General features: G+C 42.2%; 1 protein-coding gene across 3 annotated transcripts in view; it reads left to right on the plus strand.

Moving 5' to 3' along the window:
* Positions 1-377: 377 nt before the first annotated feature.
* GALNT7 (polypeptide N-acetylgalactosaminyltransferase 7) overlaps positions 378-21,308 on the plus strand; it is a gene marked incomplete at its 5' end in the record, with an annotated part of 72,854 nt that continues 51,923 nt past the window's right edge. For all 3 annotated transcript variants that reach the window (XM_082316167.1, XM_082316168.1, XM_082316166.1), the window contains one exon: positions 378-503. In XM_082316167.1, the coding sequence (XP_082172293.1) occupies positions 378-503 (126 nt within the window). The remainder of the gene's footprint in view (positions 504-21,308) is intronic.

A 21,308-nucleotide genomic window follows, 5' to 3' on the forward strand; every position in this document is an offset into this window, starting at 1 on the left:
GGCGGCCACGTGGAACGGCGGCTCCCGCGGCGGCGACTTCCTGCTCCGCATCGCCCCGGCCGCTGCGCCCAGCGGGGAGGCAGGCGGGGGCGGCCGCCCGCGGCGGGGGGGCTACCGGGGAGGAGGGAAAAAAGGGGGGGGAGAAGGGGAAAAAAAAAAAAAAAAAAGTTTGTACGTGCGGCGGCGGCGGGCGGAGAGGCTCCGCAGGCGGGCGGCTGCCGGAGAGCAGCGGCGGCCGGGGGAGGAGGGGGAGAGGAGGCGGCGGCGGGGCGGCGCCGGGCCGGGCCGGGCCGGGGCGGGCGGGGGGCGGAAGCCCGGCGGTGCGCGGGGCCGGGCGCTGCGTGCGCGGCGGCGGGAGGGCGAGGGCGGGCGGGAGGATGCGGCTGAAGCTGGGCTTCCTGCTGCGCGCCGTGCTGCTGGCGGGCGGCTTCTTGGGGCTGCTGCTGCTCTGGTCCTCGCTGTCGCCCCGCGCCGAGGAGCCGGCTCCCCCGGGACGGACGCGGGTGAGTCTGCGGCCGCGCTGGGCGGCGGGGGCGGGCGGGACGAGGCGGGTGGCGGGGCCGACGCCCGCGATGTGACCGGCGGCGGCTGCGGGGGGCGGCTGCCCGGGCTGCGGCCTGCGGCGCCTGCAGGCCCGAGAGGGGAGCGCGGAGCGGCGGGGCCGTCCCCGGCCGTCCCCCGGATCCGGCGTCCCTGCCCGGGCGGCGCCGCGCCGTGGCCCGCCGCCGCCGTGGGGCTGCCCGGGCCGCGGCGTGGCCCGGCGGCCGGTCCTCCCCGCCCCGCCCGGGGCCGCCGCAGCCCCCTCCCGCCCGGGCCGGCGCAGTGGTGCGGGCAGTGCCCCGGCGGGGCCCGACCCTGGGACCTCCCCGCCGGCGGTGCCCCGGGCACCCGAACCGCGTGGGTCCGTGCCCCCGTCGGGGGCTCCTCCGCCCCTGAAACAACCGCGCTGGCGGCAGCTGCGTACGTGTCCTGCAAAGGTCTGACCCAGCGCCTCGGCACAGGGCGCAGGTGTTCCCCTCTCCCGCTCGCCCCGCCGCCACGCATCGGCCTCCTGGCCTCTTACTAGCCAGAGGGCAGGTTTTGCCAAGGAGAAGCAGCCGATAAGGTGATTTTAAGAACAGCGCGCAGAAAGCCAAAAAGCGTTGGACTGATCGTGCAGGCGGCGCAGATCTCCCACCCCGAAATGGTGGGGTGAGGCGGGCAGCGCTTCGGCGGGAAGGGACGGTAACCTCTAGAAATGCTTCGGGAGGTCAGGCAGGCAGATCTGGGGAGTGAGCCCTGCTGTGGCCTTGTATCGGTCACATCAGGTGAGAATAAGCTGCCTCTTCGACACCGGGGTCGCAGAAGGAGTCAAAGTGCTTTTTCCATTTTCTCCAGATGTTTTAGAGCTGTGGAAAGTAATGGGACTTCAGGGCATCTGCTTGAAGTAAGATTAGTCAGGGTTGTTTTAGTCTTGGTAAAGTCATAAAATTTTACAGTGATTATTTTTAAAAGTGATCTTTTATGATGTGTTCACTAATGATCTTGGTCCTCTCTAGTGGGCTGCTTTGAATAATTGTGGAAGGCAAGCGAGCTGACAGAATTCTTGCTTTTGAAAACTGGAAATGACTTTGGACTCCTTCAGCAGATGCTTCGTCTTCTGAAGCTGTTACAGTTTGCTGTATCTTGGCAGTTACTGCTGAGATAATAGGCCATAGCGGTGCTTTTGGAGATACACAGTTTATTAAGCAGTGAAGTTCCTGTAATCTGTTCTTCTAGATACAACATGGGCTTTTCTGTGCACAGAAAAATCTTCAGGAATTTTATTTGCATACTTCCCAAGAAGATGTCAGGCAATAAACGTTTGCTGTCAAAACCAGTGGAATTACTTCTCCTGCTTAGGAAAGGGTAACAGACCTGTAAAGTGCCATCCTCTGAAAAAAAAAAAACAACTGTAGTTATGGTTGTGTTGATGTGTAGGGCAGTGACCATCTTCAGATGATTATTCTGGGGTGACAGCTGAAATATTGCAGCCCTACAGTGTGCATGCTGTACCAATTTATGCAGGTGCTGTAATGAACCACGCTGTCCTTTCTCACAAGCCTGCAGGCTTTCACTTGGAGACTTTTGAGCTGAACCCTTGTATCTGCCTCCGTTCGCATGCGACGTCTGATGCGGACATGGTTTCTAGCTGGTACGTGTGGCAGTAAAGGAGTTGGAAGAGTTTTTACAGCCCAGCCCCCAATAAAGCAGTATTCTGTCTTGATTACCCCTGCCTTGACTCGAGGAGGAAATATCCATGACGGCCACCTCAAGAAATAACTCAGTCTTTGTTGGGAACAAATATAATTATATAAAGTAAACGCTGTCAGAGGTGAAATCTAAACAGAATATCTGGTTCATTAGCTAGATCAGCTGTTTACTGATCGTTGTGATATATGTGAGAGTGGGTAACACATGCTTCTTCATCATTTTCTGGGAAATGGTATTGTTGATACTAAATTTATGTTTTGGTTTGGACTGCTTTCCTCCTCAGAAGCTGCTCAGGTGCTGAATACTAGTTAAACAGTAGCGAGCGGGCTCACTACGAGCAGTGCTCCAGCATATTTCTGGGGAGCTGGCAGAGCCCAGGAATACGTCCGGAAGGTGAGGGCCTGCATATCCTGTATCCCGCTGGGCGAGGCAACGCTGACCCCGCGAGGTGGGCTCGTGTCTCGGGGTGTGCTCCCTGCCACCCCCCCGCCACACCGGGAAACAGACTGTGCGTTGGTACGGTTTCGGCACGTTGGAACTAGGAGTTTAATCGTAACCGCTTCTCTGAAATGCGCTGGTGCGCACTTTGTTCAGTCATACAAATGTGTATGTTTGCTCCGTTGTTAGCTGCCGGAAAGTTTGTTAAGCTAAAGATAACAGAATAATTCTTGTGCCTGTACAGCACCCTCCTCCCTTTGCTTGTGCTGAAAGCTCTAGCCAACAAATGTAAAATTCCTTTTCAGACAGTACCAGCTTACAACAGAGTTCAACTTTTTATAGCTAACCTCAGGCAGTACCCTTTCCCTCTCTGCACCGTAACCCTGGGCGCTTTTTAATAACACGGAGGCATTAAAGAAGCAAAGATGAAAAGTTCTGCTGTGTTGTTCTTTTTATGTTTATAATCTTGAATCTTTTCCTGCTTACAGCAGCAGACAAGAATGGGATAGACAGTAATACTGAAGATCTTGTAGTAGTGTTATAACTATGTACCTTAAAAAAAAAAAAAGTATATTCTCCCTTCAAATATTGTGTTATGTTTTTTCTGCTGATCTTAAAAGATTTCAGATCTTTCGGAGAGGCAAGATGATTAATGTACAGAGAGTTTTCAAAGAAATGAAAGTGGGGAAGTGGCTGTTCAGGAAGGGAATGAGAGAACACAGAGGTAATAGCAGTAATACAGACAATTGGAGATAAGACTTTTTTTCTCATAGAGGACTACCACAGACATATATATTCACTGCTGTTGAAAGCATATTCAGAAGTTGGGGAGACAAAGCCCTTCCTCAGGTAATCTGCCTGTGGTTTCTGCAAGACACCATTTGAGGAAAGAGAGTTTGTAGGATTCAGAGGGAGAGGTTAAGTATTTATTTATCTGCATTATCAGAAATATCCAGACAGAATAAAATCATCCTTATCCTAAAGAGCTTTTAGTTTCCAGTCTAAACCAAATAGAAACAATGAAAATATATTAAGGTCTATCCTCAGAGTCTTTAAAAGCATATCTGCGTTTGTGTGAGTAAGGACACCTGCTATCTGATAGTAAGCATTAGAAGGGTACTGAAGATTCAGGCAGAGAGACTCTTGTTTATGGCTGTGAGAAAAGATGAGGTAGAATCATTGATTCAATTATTATGTGCCTGTTGTGGGGTCTTCCGGATATTTTCCGGTAGCTTCTGCTCTTCTGGGTCAAGGGAGAACGGTTTTGGAGCTAGCAGGAAATGATTGAGGCTGTTCATCGTGGGAGGATTGCTGTAGGGATCCCAGCTATAGTACTCGTTGGTCTCCAGCGAGATGTGTCGCTAATGATCAGCCTCAGAGGTACAGCCTTAAAAGCTGGTGTCATCAAGGAGTGGGTAGTACAGCAGGCGGAACCAATGGACTAAAACGGTAAAGAAAGATTCATTATTGAAAAGTTGAAAACAGCGTATTTGGAGGAGTAAATGTAGTATAGATCAACTTTAACTGTCCAGATCTGACCAATTACAAAGTGTTAAAATGACCAAAGTAGTATTCAGAAGCTTTAAAAGTTATGTATACTTGGGGTTGGGGGTTATGTTGTTTTTGGTGTTTTTGGGTTTTGTGTGGGTTTTTTTGTTTGTTTGGTTTGGTGTTTTTTTTTTTTTTTTTTGAACAATCTGTTTAGCCTACCTGAGGCAAAGCTCAAAGTACAACTTTGCATGCTTATAGTCTATGTGGTACTAGTGTGGTTAGTGGTCTCATACTTCCTCTAATCTTCACTGGAGCACTCCAAGAAGCTGATAGAAATGACCCTATTCGTTTGTCCATATGAAGGACAGTAAGAAAGACTGTCCAGCGTGTTACTAATCCCCTTCCAGAGCCTAGGAAGGTAGTAAAAGATTTGCTGGAAGTGTGTGGCTGACCTTGCACAGGTCAGAAATGTGGTGGTGAGATTGCAAAACCCATAAAATAAATTCCTTGTTCTGCCCTCTTCTCGTGTGCAGCGAGGAGAGCTTCCTGAAATCTCGGCACGGGCTGTCTGGCCTCATATCTGGGAACCTAGTGCTTCAGATTTGAAGCATTACAATACTGGTGGTATTTCCCAACTTTAGCTAGCCCATAGCCACCGCACCTGAGCCACCGGTGGGCTGCTGTTGCCTTGCTTTGCCACATATTGAAGGTGTTTAATTTTCTGGGTAAGTGACATGTTCTTAATAGGCTTTTGTTTAGGGAGTGTTTGTTTATCAACAATTCTCAGACTTTCTGGACTGGGTTCCCAGGGTTTTTTTTGTGTGTACGAGTAATTGGACAACTGTCCCCTTCCTCCTACCCACCCCTAAAAGCATGCACATCTCCTACACCAGGTGTGTTCTCAGTGCTCTATAAAATTTAACAGGAGCTTTTGAGGTCACAGTCTCCCACCCTTAGACATTTATACCCTCATTCCCCTGCCAGGAGAGCTAGCTGTCCTTGCTGCCAGGTGTCATGGCAGCCATGCCGTAGCGAGGGAAGAACGGTTGCCCTCAGATCGGGAAGGGAGGCTCTGCCGAGCGCCCTGGTGCAGGTGGCGATTCTGGCACGTCCCTCTGGTTCAGGAAACCCGACGATGGGCTTGCAGCCGGGGCTGCGGGCCCTCGCCAAGCGCCAAGTTGAAACATTACAATTCCCACGTGGCCGCTAGAAGGTGGAGAATTTATGATGTGGAGGTGGAGAAGTTAGGGAAAAAAAAAAAGAAACAAAAGCTGAATGGACATTTTCTGAGCTTTCTGGTGACACCCCTTCTTCCCCACTTTAGGGACCGCTAATATCCTGTATGCCTTAGCTGGATTGTCACTGAGAACTTAATGACAAGCTGCAGACTGAACTTGAAGTGTTACTGTGGTTTAAATTAGATTCTTTGCGGTGGAAGTCCCCACGGAAATTCTCCGCTTTCCCTTAAGGAGTAACAGCAAATGTGCTTAGGAGAGAAACCAAGATGCAAGAATTTGAAGTTGATATCGTTACTGGAGGAAAGTCAGGAATTGGGCTATGATGATAAATCTGATGTAACAGGGAGAGTGGTGTTCACGTAGTGAAGGGATTCTGGTTGTCTGAGTTTGGTAAAAATGTGTTGCATTGTGGTAAACAGGTGATCAAATAACAAAATCATATCTCTCTCTCTCCAGTTGCTTTGTATAGTTATCTATACATCGGTGACTTTTTTTTTTACTGGTTTGCCTTTCTATAATTGGGTGAGACCTAACACTGGGAGTGCCAAGTCAGTTCTGCCACTCCGGCATTATCTGAAAGCTCAATGAAATCATTCATCATCTGGGTGTGAAAAGCTCCCTACAGGTGCAGGGCTAGGCACAGGCATGCTGCCTTCTACAGTCAGAGCCGTAATAAGTCACTACTTCTTGTGTGACACTCAGCAGAAACGAGCACCTTGACAAATTTTTCGTGTTCAACACCTTTTGTTTGAAATCTGTGCACAGGGCAGCAGTGAACTTGCTATAGCCAAAGTATTGCTGTTCTTGGAAGTAAGCATCACTTTCTTTTTCCCCTCTGTTTATTACAGTAATCTTTAGTGTTGCTAGCAACAGTAATAGGCAAAATGTTTTGAGATATTAAATGCTATTTTTTTTTTAATGTGTGCTTTCATCTAAATTGGCTTTGAAAAAGCTTGTAAAAATCTATCACCCTTGGGAGAGTGTAAGAACCCCAATCCCTATCATATTAAAAGTGAAATCTTTTGACAAATGCTTACAGTTATGTTGCAGAATAAATGACCACAAAGTGGCTTCCTGAATAATGTGAAGAAATGGGAGGGGGGGGGAAAGCCCAAACCTATGTAATTCCTACAATTTATGTATACATACATAGATTGTATTGAAACTTTCTTTAAATCTTTTGTCATTAAGATCCCTTGTAATAAGTTAGGCAAGTAACTCGTTATCTCAAAGCTATTAATTATGTAAATGCCTACTCTAGAAAGAGCAGTTTCACACCATTTTATATGTATGTGACAAGATTCCCTTTGCTCTATTCTAGCCCCAAGTGTTAGCATTTGTGGTAACACCTGAAAAATCAAAAATCTTAAGTTGAGGCTTTTTAAGAATCCCTTGAGAATTAAGGGAGCAGGAACCAGGGAACCTTTGGCAGGATTCCTAGCATAGGATGAAAGGTGTCTCTGCTCTCTTAGGTGAGATTATGCAGCAAAAAAAACTTAGTAATTGTGTCCATTTAGGGAACTGTACAGGTAAAATTATTCCCCTGTTGCAGTACCTAATGGAGAAACTGTGAGTAGCACAACAGAAATCAGGAGGGATCAATACAGTGGGTTGGGTAGGTTGTCATTGTTTTTTTTTTTAAAAAAAAAAAAAAAAAAAAAAAAAAAGAGAAGTGGTAACTTGTGCTGCACTAATTAGTGGCTGCACTAATTAGTGGCCAAACAATGGGGCATTAAAAATGGCCTGTAATAAAGTCCTTTTTAAAATAAAAATCTAGGTAATAGTTAACTGTCTATTTTAAAGGCTGTGAATTAAGAGATGATGGCAAAGTTGAAGTAGTAGAAGTTCTGGTGCTAGTAAATTTAGTTATTGGAAAAGGCCCAATGGGTCACCAGGATGCCAGCCTTGAGAGAAGGCACGTCATATGCAGAAGTATATATGTGGGTTTTCTGCCACATGGCCGAGCAGCGTGCACCTTCCCTAACCCAAGCTGAGCAGAGTTAAAATTGCTTGTATTGAGCTGATGTTCCCTAATGAAAAATGACAGTATCTTTGTCCTATTTTTGTCAGATATTAAATCAGCATTATGGGAGACTGCCAAGTAGAAATAGGGCAGGATAAGCTGTTACATTAATAGGTTTGACTTCAACCTTGGGGGGGGCAGGGGGGATGCTTTTTACAGAAACTAGGCCATATAATCTGAGAGAAGGATTCCAAGTCTGGTAACAGTTACATTTAATTACTAGATTTCCTCCCTAAGTATGGAAAACAAACGTCTACTGTGAACGATTAGTTTAAAAATAGCAACATGCTGCTTAAAAGGCTGCCTCCTCCGTCAGTTTTCTTTAATCTTTTTGTGAATTAAAGGGAATTTATCTTGCTTGAATATGCCTTTAGCAGTCCACCTCCACCCCACAGTGCTCTAGACTTAGGCGCTGTTTTGGTGAGTGAGGGCCCCCCCCCATGACTAAGAGGAATGCGAAGGTAACACGTTCAGTAAGGAAGATGATGCCAGAACAGCCCAGCAAAGGCGAGCAGTAAGCAGCCAGCAGCGTGCATGTCTTCGCAACCTGTGATACTGTTTAGGCTTGAATTTGGAGGTATTCTGGCCTTTCACCTAGTATAGCTTTCAGGGGAAAAAAAAATTAAACTTGGTAGATTTCTGTGAACTTAAACCAAAGATTAAGGTTGTGCTTTATAGCAGATTTCTAGATTGGGATTTATCAGTTTAATTGTAGCCTCCTCCTTGAAGGAGCTTGCTGGGAAAGTATGTGCTTTTGTGGAAAAGGGATGATTTGTTGTTAGTAATTGTAAAAAGATATAGAGGAGAAGGCTAATGCTTGTATTCCGCCTTTGTTTTTCAAATAAATGTCCTTATTGTGTTCCCCCTGCTTGGGACCAAACAGTTTGGAAAAGTTTGCTTACTCATTGGAATATCATTTGAATTGGTAGGTCTGAAATTTGAAAAAAAAAAAAAAACAAATTCTTTGCTTAGTGCGAGCTGTTTTTTAAATAGGTTGGTGCTTTCCTAGGGATGCATTTTATAGCACAGAATTCCTATCTTCTGAAAACCCATTGACTTCCCATGAGGAAATAAAAATATTATTCTTATTGGGTTACATACATGCATATTCCTAGGACAAAAATGGCTACTTTTTGTAATGAAGAGATTATGCTTAGAAAAGGATTGTATTAAGCAGGAATTAAGCATGCTTCTCCATGAATAAGCATGTTTTCTTGCAACTCGCAGAACAAATTGCCTTTTTTTTTTTCCTCTCTGTTGTAATAAACTAATTGTTTGCTGCTCTTTGGTGGTCTGTATTTCTTTTATCTCTCTCTCTCTTACCATGTCTTCTTGAATCCTTCATTCTAATTGCTGACTCCAGTCATGTTTTTTAGTATTGCTCTGGCTGTCCTAAGCTACAACTTATTTTCCTTTGATTTCCTTGTGGAACGTTCAGTTGCAAATAGCAGCAGCCGGCACTGATGTGCAGTAAACACCTCAGCAGCAGGAAGGAGTTGTAGGAAGGTATAAGGTAAAAACAGTATACTGGTTTACATTTGGAAAACTTTCTTTACAGTTGAAGGTCTCAAAATATAACTGTTAATGAAATTAAAGCATAAGCAGATGGTGCTCAGCCTACAAAGTTTCTTATTTTGTTGTCTTTTAAGAAATTGGCAATGAAAATGGCTCAGCAAGAACTGTTCTGAGTTGAGTGAATACAGTTGATTTTTTTAATAAGGCAGAAAGTATTATGTTAAATAGTGTGCTTTAGAAAAAATACAAGTTTTTTTTAATGAAATTGAATATAGGTTTTTTTTTCATATTTGAACATTTTTATCACAACTTGGGGATTAAAATTTGCTTTGGTTTTAACCTGTAGTAAAACATTTCCCTTTTAAGGATGACTAAAATAAGCAAGGAATAGCATTTCAATAGGGCTGAAGCATAGCAGCACCCCATTTTATTTCTCAATTCCTGCCTTTATGGATTTGAGATATTGAAGCAATGTCTTTGTTTTGAGCTAGTTAATAAGAATTCTAGATATGTCAAAGACAGAGGTATTTATTGTTTTAAGTTGGCTGTAGATAATACCTTATCTGTAATAACATTTTGAAGCAAAACCAAAAAAAAGTAACCAAGCTACCTCTTAAAAGCATCTGGGATGGTAATGTCATGAGTTTTCTGTTCTTCCTATTGAGGAAGGAAGACCAAGAAAGACAATATTGAGATAACATGTTCTTCAGAGAAAATAAATTGTTCTCTGTGTGCTTTAGTCTTGAAACAAGATTTGCTACACTCTCACTTAAATGAGGCCTTGAAGTCAGCTCTTCCAGGCTTGTAATATATGTCTCTTATAAGCCACGCACGTGTCAATGGTGCATTTATCATGCACCTTAGACTGCTTCACCTGCTCTGGCTCTGCCAATCCATCTCCCACAGTGTTATTCTAACACGCCAAAGCTTCTGAGAAGCTTTAAACAGCAGCTATGAAATATGTTGGTTCTTTCTCACCTCTTCCACGTTTTCCACCCTTATTTCCCTCCCTTCTATGAAATGCCTTTTTCCTGCACAGAACTGAGACCTTCACTAGTGATTAGCTTAAAAACAATATCTCAGTAATCTGTAGAGGTGGACAAGGGTGGGAGGTGGGTTTTTTTGTTTGGTTCTTTTGATGGAATAAGACCTTTTAGTGATTGTCTGTAAGCGTATCACCTGCCTCTGGTCAGAGAGTTCTTAGCCAGCAGCTCTTAATGTAAGATACTCCTACAGCATGAGATTTACTGAGTGAGTAAAGTGGTCTTGATTACTCTCTGTGGAGGTATTCCAGCCCTGGGTGTCTGAAGTAAGACTCCAGATTAGTTTCTGGGATGCATTTGTGTGATCTCCGTGTCTAAGAGTTGAAGACTCCTTGTGTCTTCTGTCTCTCTCTGTGTTGTCCAATACCAATCTGAAATATTTTTCTTGAGGACTTGCTTTTTTTTTTAGTTACGTAAGCAGTACAAGAAAGGTTGAGCTACGGAAGGCCAAGAAGTGTTGAGTTGGTAGTGAGGCCGTGAAGCTCTGAGCAGGTCCAGGCATGAGCTCCTTCTTCAGGGTCACCAGCAGAAAAAACGTCCTCAAGAAGTGCAGCGATCCATGGCGCTGGAATCAAGACTGGGAGAAGACTTTGATGCCAAAGCTGGGCCAGAGTAACCGTTTGCCCCAGGTTTGACAATGTGTGATGAGACCCTTGGCTGCTCGCATACAGAGAGCAGTGAGTAGGAATCCAAAGTGTCGATACCATCACCGTTATTTAATGTAGAGAAACAAAAGGTGAGGAGTCTCTGTAAGATACAGAGTTGTTGTATTAGAGAGCAGACTTGCCTTTTCTGTGAATAGTCACGTCAGTCACCTCTCGGGGAGTTACTAAGTTTTGCTCCCGTTATTATCTTCTACCAAGGCTGGTGATGACAGGGGAGTTGTCAAGCTGTTGTGATAAAAGGGAGCAGACTGCCAGGATAGTTCATGTAGCCTTTAATCTTTGTGTATGCCTGAGGGGCTTTGGGAAAAGAGGATGGCAGGAAGCAGGCTGGATTAATTTTTCTGGATGAAATGGATATGTCCTGGGGGTTGGCCTACTTTAAAAATAATTAGAATTCTTTGAAATCTGCTGTCCTTGAGCACACTTCATCTGTCCTGCGTCCCCTTCCTCTGACTCCCATATGCCTAGATCTTGTGGTTGAGAGATGTGGGAGATGCCTTGTGCCTCTTTGGGAGGTGTTTGTTTTGGCAGTATTTCCCAGGGGTGCGTAATTTCTAAACCCAAGCTGACTTGAATATATGCGTGTGGTGAAACGCGCACAGGGACTGCAGGTAATCGGAGGCACCTAGTTACGTTTTTGCTGTTAAGCTGAGAACAGGGAGGATGCTTGGCTTACAGTAAGGCGTGTGAGATGCTGATTTTCAGATCTTAAAATATCGAAACAATCTTTTTCTTTTAAAAATTAACTTTTTTAAACAGTCCTGTATGTTTGCATCAGGTGACAAAGGTATGATTGCATCCTTAGGAGGAGGCTTGGTGGTGCTCACTGACTGCAGCCAGCACAAGTCCGTGTTAGTGTAAGGACGTGCATTGATCTTCTGTTGTTCCAGGTTCTTATTCCAATCTCATTCTCAGCTGAAGGATGAATACCTCAATTTCTTTCTTTTTTTTTTTTTTTCCTGGTCAATTTTTTCTGTATTTTTTTTTTCTTTGTGGGAATTTGGGGATTTAATTAGGCTTATTCTCATGACCCATTGTTCAACAAGTTAAGAGTTTTCTTGCACTGCAGTAGGATATTAAATGATATGGATATCTGGAAGTAAGGAAGGAAGAGAAATGATCAGACTACTTCTCTTGACTTTATCCTCTGTAATAGCTTGGGCAATATATCTTCTAACAGGTTTGTCACAGGATATAAAATGCTAAGGTCTTTATGGGGAAAAAAAAACCTGTTTCATTTTAAACTTTACAATTCATGTCTACGATTAAAAGTCTTTACAGCCTTAAACGCTAAGCACCAAAGTTTTCACTGATAGACTTGGCCAGTTAGTGTTGCTGCAAAGGAGAAGCGGCTTGAACAGGTTTTTGAACAGCTTTTATCTTGCATGATATTTGCAAGAATTTAGTCTGTACTGATAACTTCTCAAAATACAGTTTGCAGTTTAATCCCAGCAATCCTAATTTTCAGGAATTGTTCACAGCTGTTAATTTCTAAGAAACAGACAGAACTTTTATCTGTTAACTTGGTTTATCTAACAACCACAATGTACTTCTTAATGTTACCATGATGTTGCAAGCAGAATTCATTATACTTTTTAGGTTGATGCTTTAAAAATATATTTTAATAGCTTAACAGAATAATCTTGACTCCGATGCCTTAAAATGTTCATTGGTGAGAATGCTTTAGAGCATCAGAAAGAATTGTATTTTATCACCTTCCTTTTTTCATTCTCAGACCTGAGATTTCCCAAGTCCAGAGCAAAATACTTCTTACATATTTACTAAAATGCATAGGCATTTATTTTTAAGCCCAGTTTTACTGATGAGGAAGTTAAGGTTTCGGATACAGAATCAGTGTCTTATAGCGGAACCCATTAAATATTCCTGTATGTAGCTGACTTTCTGTAAGTCACTTGGGCTTTACAAATGGAAACCTTCCAGCAGTGTGTATTTAGGAGATCTGTTCATAGTCTAACACCAAAAACCCCACAACTTTCCTGTAGGAAGTCCATTTGCTCCTCTGCATGCATTTGTTCATTTTGTCAGACCTTAATGTTGCTTAACTGTTTTTTATACTGTGTCAGCTATAGGGCTCAAAGAAACTTTAAATTGTATGGAGAAGACCAGTTATGGCAACTCTAATGTTTTGTAGCCAGTGCTGGTTTTATCCCAATGCATGTTAACCTCTGTGATGTTCCTTTCCCTTCATACATTTTTGCTCTTAAAGCTTCAGTTTCTTTACTTATTTTGGTTTATTTTTTCTGTCACTGGCACTAGACTGGCACATTCCTGAATACCCTTTCTCATCTAGCTGTAGTGGCATAAAAGATTGGATACAAGACTGAGAAAATACATGCTAATTTTGCTTAATTCTTTATCTTATGTGTTCTGTGTGGCATTTGGGTGCATTTTGTAAGGAAGGGGTAGTACTGGAGATCTAGAAATACGTGTTCAAATCATTTTGATATGTTTTTAATGAGAACTCTATTGATGCTTGGAGCTTTCCTGAAAAGGGTGAAGTGCCCTCACCTAGTGCAGGGCAACCACTGTTTATGCACATCTTCCCTCTCCTCCTAGAATTTAAGAACATGCAGCAATCTCCTTAATCTGTAGTAAGAAGAAAATAGTCTCTTTTTTTCTTGTCGCTCTATTTTGGTTTAGACAAATAAAGGGAGATTCACACTGCTAAGAATATTTAACAGAAATGTCATTTTGTTTAGAGCATAACAGCGTTTCTGTGTTACCATTTACCATGGAAAACACTGGAAGAGCACTCCGGGATGTCCTGAGAAGGGGAACAGCAGCCACTGCCCAGACCACCCAAAACAAAGTCTGGTTTGCTGTTATGGGCTTTCCCTGCATAGGAATGCTTGGATTATTTCTTGCTTCTGTGACTGAGATGGGGTCTGGGTGTGGTGACTCAGAAAACCACACGACTGAGCAAGTCTGCGTACTTTTTTTCTGGTGCTTTTAGTGCACCATGAGTGTCTGGCCCTAAATTCAGGAGGCACCTAAGTGTGCTGCCTTTATGGCTCCGCTTCCTCAGCCCAGCAAGTGGGTCTCTTCCAAGGGAGAAGAAAGGTTTGAGAGAGAGGCACTCTGGGTTGGTTTTTTTTTTTTGGTTGATTGGTTGTTTTCTTTTGTTTTAAAGGTACAAAAGAAACAAACCCTCTCTTGAGCTGGGCAGCTGCTCTCCTGCCAGCCTGCAGGTACTCGTTCTCCCCGCAGAGGTCCGGAGGAGGGCTTTGAGGATGGCTGGAAATCACTCGGGCAGAGCAGGGCTGCGCGGCCCTTGTCCCTCCTTTTTATGCCTATGCACAAGTAATGGTTTTAAGCAGCCTGGGGAGGCAGCTCTGTTCTGTGCATTTTGCTGCTAGGGCACTCTCCTCTGTTTTTCAGCTACCCCTTGCTTCCAGCAGCTTTTTTTCACACTCCTGTTTTGAACTAGCTCAGCGCTGGTGTTCACCTTGCTTACGGTTGCCAAATTTGTTTGGCTTGCCCGCACAGCTGGCTTCTAGATGTCCTTAATCCAGCTCAGCGTGCAGGTGTAAAAGTGCTTGTGCTGGCGCACAAGCAGGACAAAAATGTGTAGCAGAGAAGTAAACTGATTGTAGAAATGTATCCATCCTGCTCTGGAACATCAGCTTGAAAAATCCAGCACCTATCAGATGGAGGTTTAAATCCACAACAAATCAGCAAAAACAAAAATGTAAAGGTAGTTTGTCTGCATCAGCTAAAAAAATATGGTTTTCATTAATTTTCTGCAAGAGCTTGGTGCATCTTGTAATTCGCATTGCTGGTATTCCGCAGTTCACCTTGCAGCAGAGATGAAAAAATATCACCTTTGGGTTTTACTGTATATCTGCAATCTTGGGAAGATAAATGTCAATGTAATGCATCATAGTATTGACATTCAGAAGTCTTCCAAACTTGGCTTTTTAAATAAAACAGGGAAGTCAGACTTGAGTCCCTTTACCCAGCAGAAAGAGTAGGCAAGTGATTATTTTTTTTGCCACATCTTATGTAAATCTGACTTTATTGACAAATCTACAATTGTGTCATACTGTCAAGAATTACTGAACTGGAAATGCCATGCTAAACAAAAGGAAAATATGTTGTTTCCAGGTAAAATATTATGTCTGAAGTGGCTTTTATTGCTTGTGGCTTTCAGCTGCTCTTTACTAAAGAGATGCACAGAGCTTGTGCTATTCGTGTTCTGTTGAAATTATTAAAAATGGAAAGCTGAATAGCAGCTTGTTTTTAAGCTTTCATATTTTAAATTGGACTGAGTTAAATGCAAAGTGAAAAATTCCAGCTTTAATGAAGTCAGAAAGGCTATCCAAATTTTTTGTATAGGATCATAGGATAATTCAAGCTGGAAGGGACCTGAGGAGATCCCTAGTCCAACCTCCTGTTCAAAGCAGGGTCAAGTGTGGGGTCAGATGGGCTGCTCGGGGCTTTGTCCAGTTGGACCTTGATAACCTCCAAGGAGGGGGACAGTACAGCCGCTCTGCCTAACTTGTCCTACTGCTTGGGTGTTCTCACGGTGCAAGTTTTTTTATATCCAGTTGAAATTTTCCATCAATTTCACCAAAGAACACATTGACACCTCTTCATTGCTGTCCTTGATACTTTTAGTTTGCCATAACACTTAAAACTATAGAACTGTTTAATTGTAATCTAAGGAAAAAAAAAAAAAAGTGGGTTTTCTGGTTGGTTTTGTGTGTTGGGGATTCTTCATTTGTTTTAGTTTACTGGAACTGTTTAGTGGGATAGTGGCTCGGTCTGGTTTTCTCTATCTTAACTTAGAAGATTTGTCCAAGTCTACATCATTTGATATAGTAGTGTATTGAGAAAATGTTGATTTGGTTAACTCGCATATGACAGTTTTAAAGAGAGCATATACCTTTTGTGTTGTGCTATTGTCACTTCTAAAAAAGAAAGCACCTCATCCCAAAAGGCGACTGATTAATGACAGCAAAAATATTGGTTTGGTTGACAACCATGTGAATGCATTGTGTCTTACAGAAAAGGCTCTTCTATATCGCTTTTCCTTACCATTTTCACTATAATAGTTTTGTACATTATTGAAAGGTAGCAAAACACAGTGGATTTTCTTTCTTTTGTATTTATGTCTTCCTTGTGGATTTTTGGGTTTGTTTTGCTGATTCTGTTTTGATGTACAGTAAATAAGTCTATATTGCTTACTGTCCTATACTGGTACATCTGTCAGTTCATCCTTCTCTGGTATTTGATGGCTCATGCATATGGCTTCTCTTTCATATAGAAGATCGAAATACTGACGTCTTTCTTCTTTTGCAGTTCTTCCTTTTGGGAGGTACTGTTTCTCCCCAGCTAGGCATAAGTATGAACAGCCTTACTGATTCTTCCTTCACCAGCTGCTGGCCAGATTTTGCCCTGTTAGAGACAACAGACTCTCTTTCTCAGGGACTGCAGAGGGCTTTTGAAATTAGTTTCCTGACAGGCTTTAACAAAGTTGTCTTTGTTAGAAGTTAAAGTGCAAGGCTAGGATGTAAAGGTCTTGATTCAGCGAATTGTGTTCTGATTTAAACACCCATTTAATGAACTGGATAGATCATAAGTATGCTTCGCTAATATCTTTTCTGTGTTAAATGCAGTAAGCGAAGGGCACATTTTCATAAATGCAGTTATTAGCAGCTCCATTCAAAGCCTACCAGGAGCGTGCATGCTTCATGCTTGTGGGAATTGCTCTAGCTGGGACTAGCGTTACTGGAGCGAGTATAACCTGAGGAAAGGCTTGCTGTCATTTTGAGATCAATTTTTAACCAAAATTCCATTCTGGTTATTTACATGGAGAGTCTGAATTGCCAAGACTTCTGATTTCATAGCAAAAATGTTTACAAGGAGTGAACATTTGTTAAAAAGATTAGTGCTTCAGACAAATGCCTCTTGCTTATGCTGTTTGGATGGTGGGGATATCCTGTGGTTAGACCCAGTGCTGAGAACACTGACTTCCATTTGTTGCAAGCAAGAAGGATCCTCGTGCATCTTTGTGTGTGCTGTGCGCAAAATAATTTAAACGATAGAATGCTACAATGCAATTGCAAAGGAATGAGTGCACATGGAAGGATGGTGTTCACTTGCATCTTCTCCAGGCATGTGGTCAGAAATGCCAGCGAGTGTACCCGAGCTGGAAACACAAAGGTCCCCTGAAAACTCTCTTCAGGATCTGACAGGTGTAGGCAGGTCCCTTGGAAGATGTTCAGGGCTAGAGGCTGATCCTTGGTGCCATGTTTAGAGAAAGCAGTGTAGGAGATCGGTTCCCAACGTCAGCTTTGAGAGTAATGTTTTGAACGTTAGTCTTGGGCAGCTTCGAGCTTAGATTGCTGGCACCACCATGGATCACCTGCACTAACAAAGTAAACATCAAGGCAGTCCGGTTCTTGAAGTCCAGGTGCAGCGTGTCTGCTTCTCTGCTAGGTCTTGTGGTCTCAACGTGAGCGTGGCGACTTCTGTAGTCGAAATAAAAGATATTGCGTGGAGAATGCAGAGCCAAGTGCAAGGCTGGAAGCATAGTGGAAAGCAGACAGGTTCAATGGAGTCCATTTGAAGAAGTTTGTGGATTATATTATAGTATTCTTGCTGGCTATCTAAAAGATGCAAAGAACCTGGGTGTGCTCACATGTGATGTGGCTTCTAAAGCAAAGCTATGAAATAGGTTTTGATATTCATCATGTTTACTTCCCAGCAAAACATGTCACTAGCTGTATTTGTCACAGAAAGAGTAGTCAATTTCCCAATATTGATTTACCTGTTCAATAAATTGGTTCTTAACCAGTTTAGTATTGTTGCAGATCTTTTTTCCGTCTTATACTTCAAGTGCGTGTATTGTGTTGATTTTTTTTTTTTTTTAAGTATTTAGGACAGACAAGAACTTAGCTTACCTCAACAATTCAGTAGAATATAACTGATTTATTGGCAAATCCCACACAGATTCTCTTTAATATCCTACATAGAAAAGAAGCAGGAATGAAGGGTCAAGGAAATATGAGACGGAGAACGCAATTGATCGTAACAAGTGATTTCCACTCATTTATCTAGTCAAGCAGTACACAAGGTAGCTATGTAAGTACTCTGAATTTCTGAAATCTTTTGGGAGTTCAGATGAAACTTTCAGAAATGGGTTTTAGACTGTATATGTAAGTTTCTACAATGCAGCTTTTGGCTGCAGCTGGCTGTTTCTTTGAAAAAGCTTTCAAAATGTTAGGGTTGATCAAATTGTGAAATGCAATTTAAAAAAAACCAGAGAAATAGGCTGTTGTAAAGATTGAGAATGGTAACAATATTTCAAGATAAATGAAAATCTAATCATGCAATTTGCTTCTTAATAGCAAGAAATACGAAATGAGATTGACGTATGTGTCTTTAAAAATTGAGGCAGACAAGATATAGCACAGAAACCTGCATCCCTTGATCAAGCATGTCCATCAGTGATGGATTTATTGTATTGTAAATGTCATTTACACGCTGAGGCATATAAAACAAATGCATGATTTTTAAATATCCATCTGTCTAATGATTGAGAAACAAGGATGAAGTTCCTCTGTGGGCTTTAACCAGTGCAATGTTCAGCTGATGCCTGGAGGGCCAGAAAAGCTGTCCTCAGCCGCTTAGAACATGACAATTGATGGTAGTTTTTATTTCTTTCTGAGGCTTTTTCCCTCTGGAGGGAAAAATAATAGAAGTTGGATATTTTCAATAGCAAAGTTATGGGTTATAAATTGTAACTCTTTGGTCTCTTACTTTTTAAATTCAAAGCATATGCTTGTTTTTACCTCCTTATCTCTACAACTTTAAATTTGATTACTTAAACTTTGATTGTTTAAGTCCAAAAGAAGCAGCTTCATCTTTCATCAGTCTACAGAGTACCTTCCTAAAAGGGGCTTGGTCTTAGTAAAATGAAAAGCCTTTGCCTCTCATAGCCTACTGTGTAACACTACTACATAGGAGGAGGAGGAGTATAATCCCTCCTTTATGGAAGCCAATGAAGCTGGACAGAGGGCATCTTAGAAGTACTTAAGAATCTCTAATGTTCATATGAATAAACATGAGTTCTATTTTTAAGATTTCGCTCAAACATATGCATAAAATGAAGGATATTCCTGGAGCGAGACAGAACGTGGAAGGAGCAATGACTCAACTAGAAAGGTCACAAGCTTAATTTGATGTTGAAATGTAGTGACAAGAACAAATCTTGTACTGAACCTCTTCAGTGATGCTGTGTTTTAAGCCTTTCACCTTGGAGGGCACAACTGGGGGGGGGGAGATGAAAGAAGTTTTTGGGATGGGAAAGAGATGGCTTGTTGTTGCTGAACCGTTAAGGGCTGTGGAAGAAAGTTCTTAGCAATTGTAGTAATACCTTGAGTGTAGGTGTAGGACTGGACAAGACCAGCTGCTGGGCACAAAAGACAAGGTGATGCAGCTGAAGGTCATGGAATACAGAAGTGAAATGAGAAAGTACCAGAGAGAAGGTCTTAGTAATAGAAGTGATAGTGTTCTGGATTATGGCAATATTGCAGTGAAATAAGTCATTCTCGTGGCTGTTTTCTCTCTTTGTCTTCCATTTGATTGCGAAAACTATTGGAATTGTTTGCCAAGCACTTGAAAGCGTGTGTGTGTGGCAGTAGTAGAATACTACTGTAGAAATAGTTGAATGACATGGATCAACATATACTAAATTGACAAGACGTCAACACAACATAATATTTATTTTCGGGTATTCAGGATTGTTTGCTCTTAATTTTTATTAATTGTTAAAGTTGGAATAGTCTAAGGAATCTACAAGGGAAGGAGGTCATTTAAGCTAAGGAACGGGACCTGCTTTCCTGTGTGAATACTGGTTTACTAATGTACTTTACTAACGGAATATCTGCTATTCTCTAATTGGCAATGCAGAGAAAGATAGTAAAGCTCAGATGAAAAATCAAGGTGTGTTTTTTTTTTTTTCTGAAGAAGGGAAGAAATAGTCCAAGAGTCATAGATTAAAAACCTGATATCTGGAGGACCTTTTGCATCTTACAGTCAGTTCTGATGGAGATGATGTCTTAAGCAATTGTCCATTTTGTTCCTAATACTTGTATTTTTTCCAGTCAATCACTTATAAAATCTCTCTAGAGAGAAAAAATGTGGACAGTTGTGTAATTATGGTATGCTCCTCTTTTTCCTTGTATCCTGGGGAAAAACTTCATAGGCCAGCAAGGTGTTGGTTATTCAGATTGTTATGAAGCAATTTATTATAGCCCAAATAAGCTTCTGATTAATTTTATTGCAAATGTGGGATAATAAATGCCTTTGTCTTCACTCAGATTTGCTGGTCTTGACTTGAAAGTTTATTTTTCTATTAACAAAAAAATGGATTTCAGTTTATCAGGCTGCATTAGAAAACTGTATCTTACAGTTGTGAGGTGTTGTAGATTATATGGTCCAAACACATGTCTCTTAGGAAAAGCTTAGGGAAGATGGAGAAGAGCATCTAATACTTGACTCTGAAGCCCTAGTATGCAAGTTGAAGGGCAGAGTTATGTTTTCCTTTTTTTTGTTGATCATGGTACTGTTTTCTGGAAGTGTTATATAAGCCATTCAGCACAGTTTTCAAAATCTGATCGAATGCATAGCATTGCTCCAAACCATATAGCCATGTGCAAATGTGGTAGTCCTAATCACTTGGAGGAGGGAGACACAGAAAAAAAAAATCAAATCTTGCATTTTCTGCCATCCATTTCTGCAATGCATTTTTCAGAAGGGATTTCCTGATATTCAGCTTTTGTCTAGAAGAAAGAGTGGGAAAAATTTTCGCATCCACCTTCTGCCCCTCTGAAATAGGGTAAGCAATGGCACCATCTTAATCAAAACACTGTAAACAAAACTGGAAATTTGAGAGAAATTAAAAGGAGAACAGAAGGTTGCATTTGAACAAAATACATAACAACAAATGTTTACAGAAATGAGAGATGATAATATTGATTAGAGCCAGCCAGAATTATGAGCATTTGGAGACTTCCCACAGCCTTCATCTGCTTAAACATTTTTCTGGGGTTGGCTGTGTCCCTAGAAACCAGTTTGTTGCACTTTTTATTTAGAAATGCATAACTTCATCTACTGCTTTGCTCCTCCTGTGATACCTACTACACTGATTTGCCAGCAGTTGGCACATTTGCTTAAGGAACAAGTCACCTTGCTGAACTTCTTGCGCAGCAAGGTACCCCATGGATTGCCTCCAGGTTGAGAAGTTGAAAAAGAATTATTTTTAAGTTTCTTCAGAGAAAACAAGGTTTAACTTTCTAGACAATAAGCATTGGCCTTTTCTGTGAGTAGATGCAACTTGAAATCTACTAAGACTTCAGGTAGAGAGTTGCTTCAAGGAAAAAAAGGAAAACTGAAAGCGATTGGGTCCTTAGAGTCTCTGCTCTCAAGACTAGGCAAGAAACTAGACTTTGCTTTGGAAAGCTAGAGTCAGTGTCTGGTGGGCTTTGCTTACCTGGGACAGTTTTTTCTCCCTGATGCTGCAGCAGGGTGATAACTGTGCCCCAGGGCTTGGTGCTCACCTTGCTCTTTGGCCTCTTCATGGGACCTGGCTGTCATTATAACAGCGTTCTGAACGAGTAAATGACAACAAAATATT

This window comes from Platalea leucorodia (assembly GCF_965183815.1).
Source record: "Platalea leucorodia genome assembly, chromosome: 6".
Taxonomy (NCBI): domain Eukaryota; kingdom Metazoa; phylum Chordata; class Aves; order Pelecaniformes; family Threskiornithidae; genus Platalea; species Platalea leucorodia.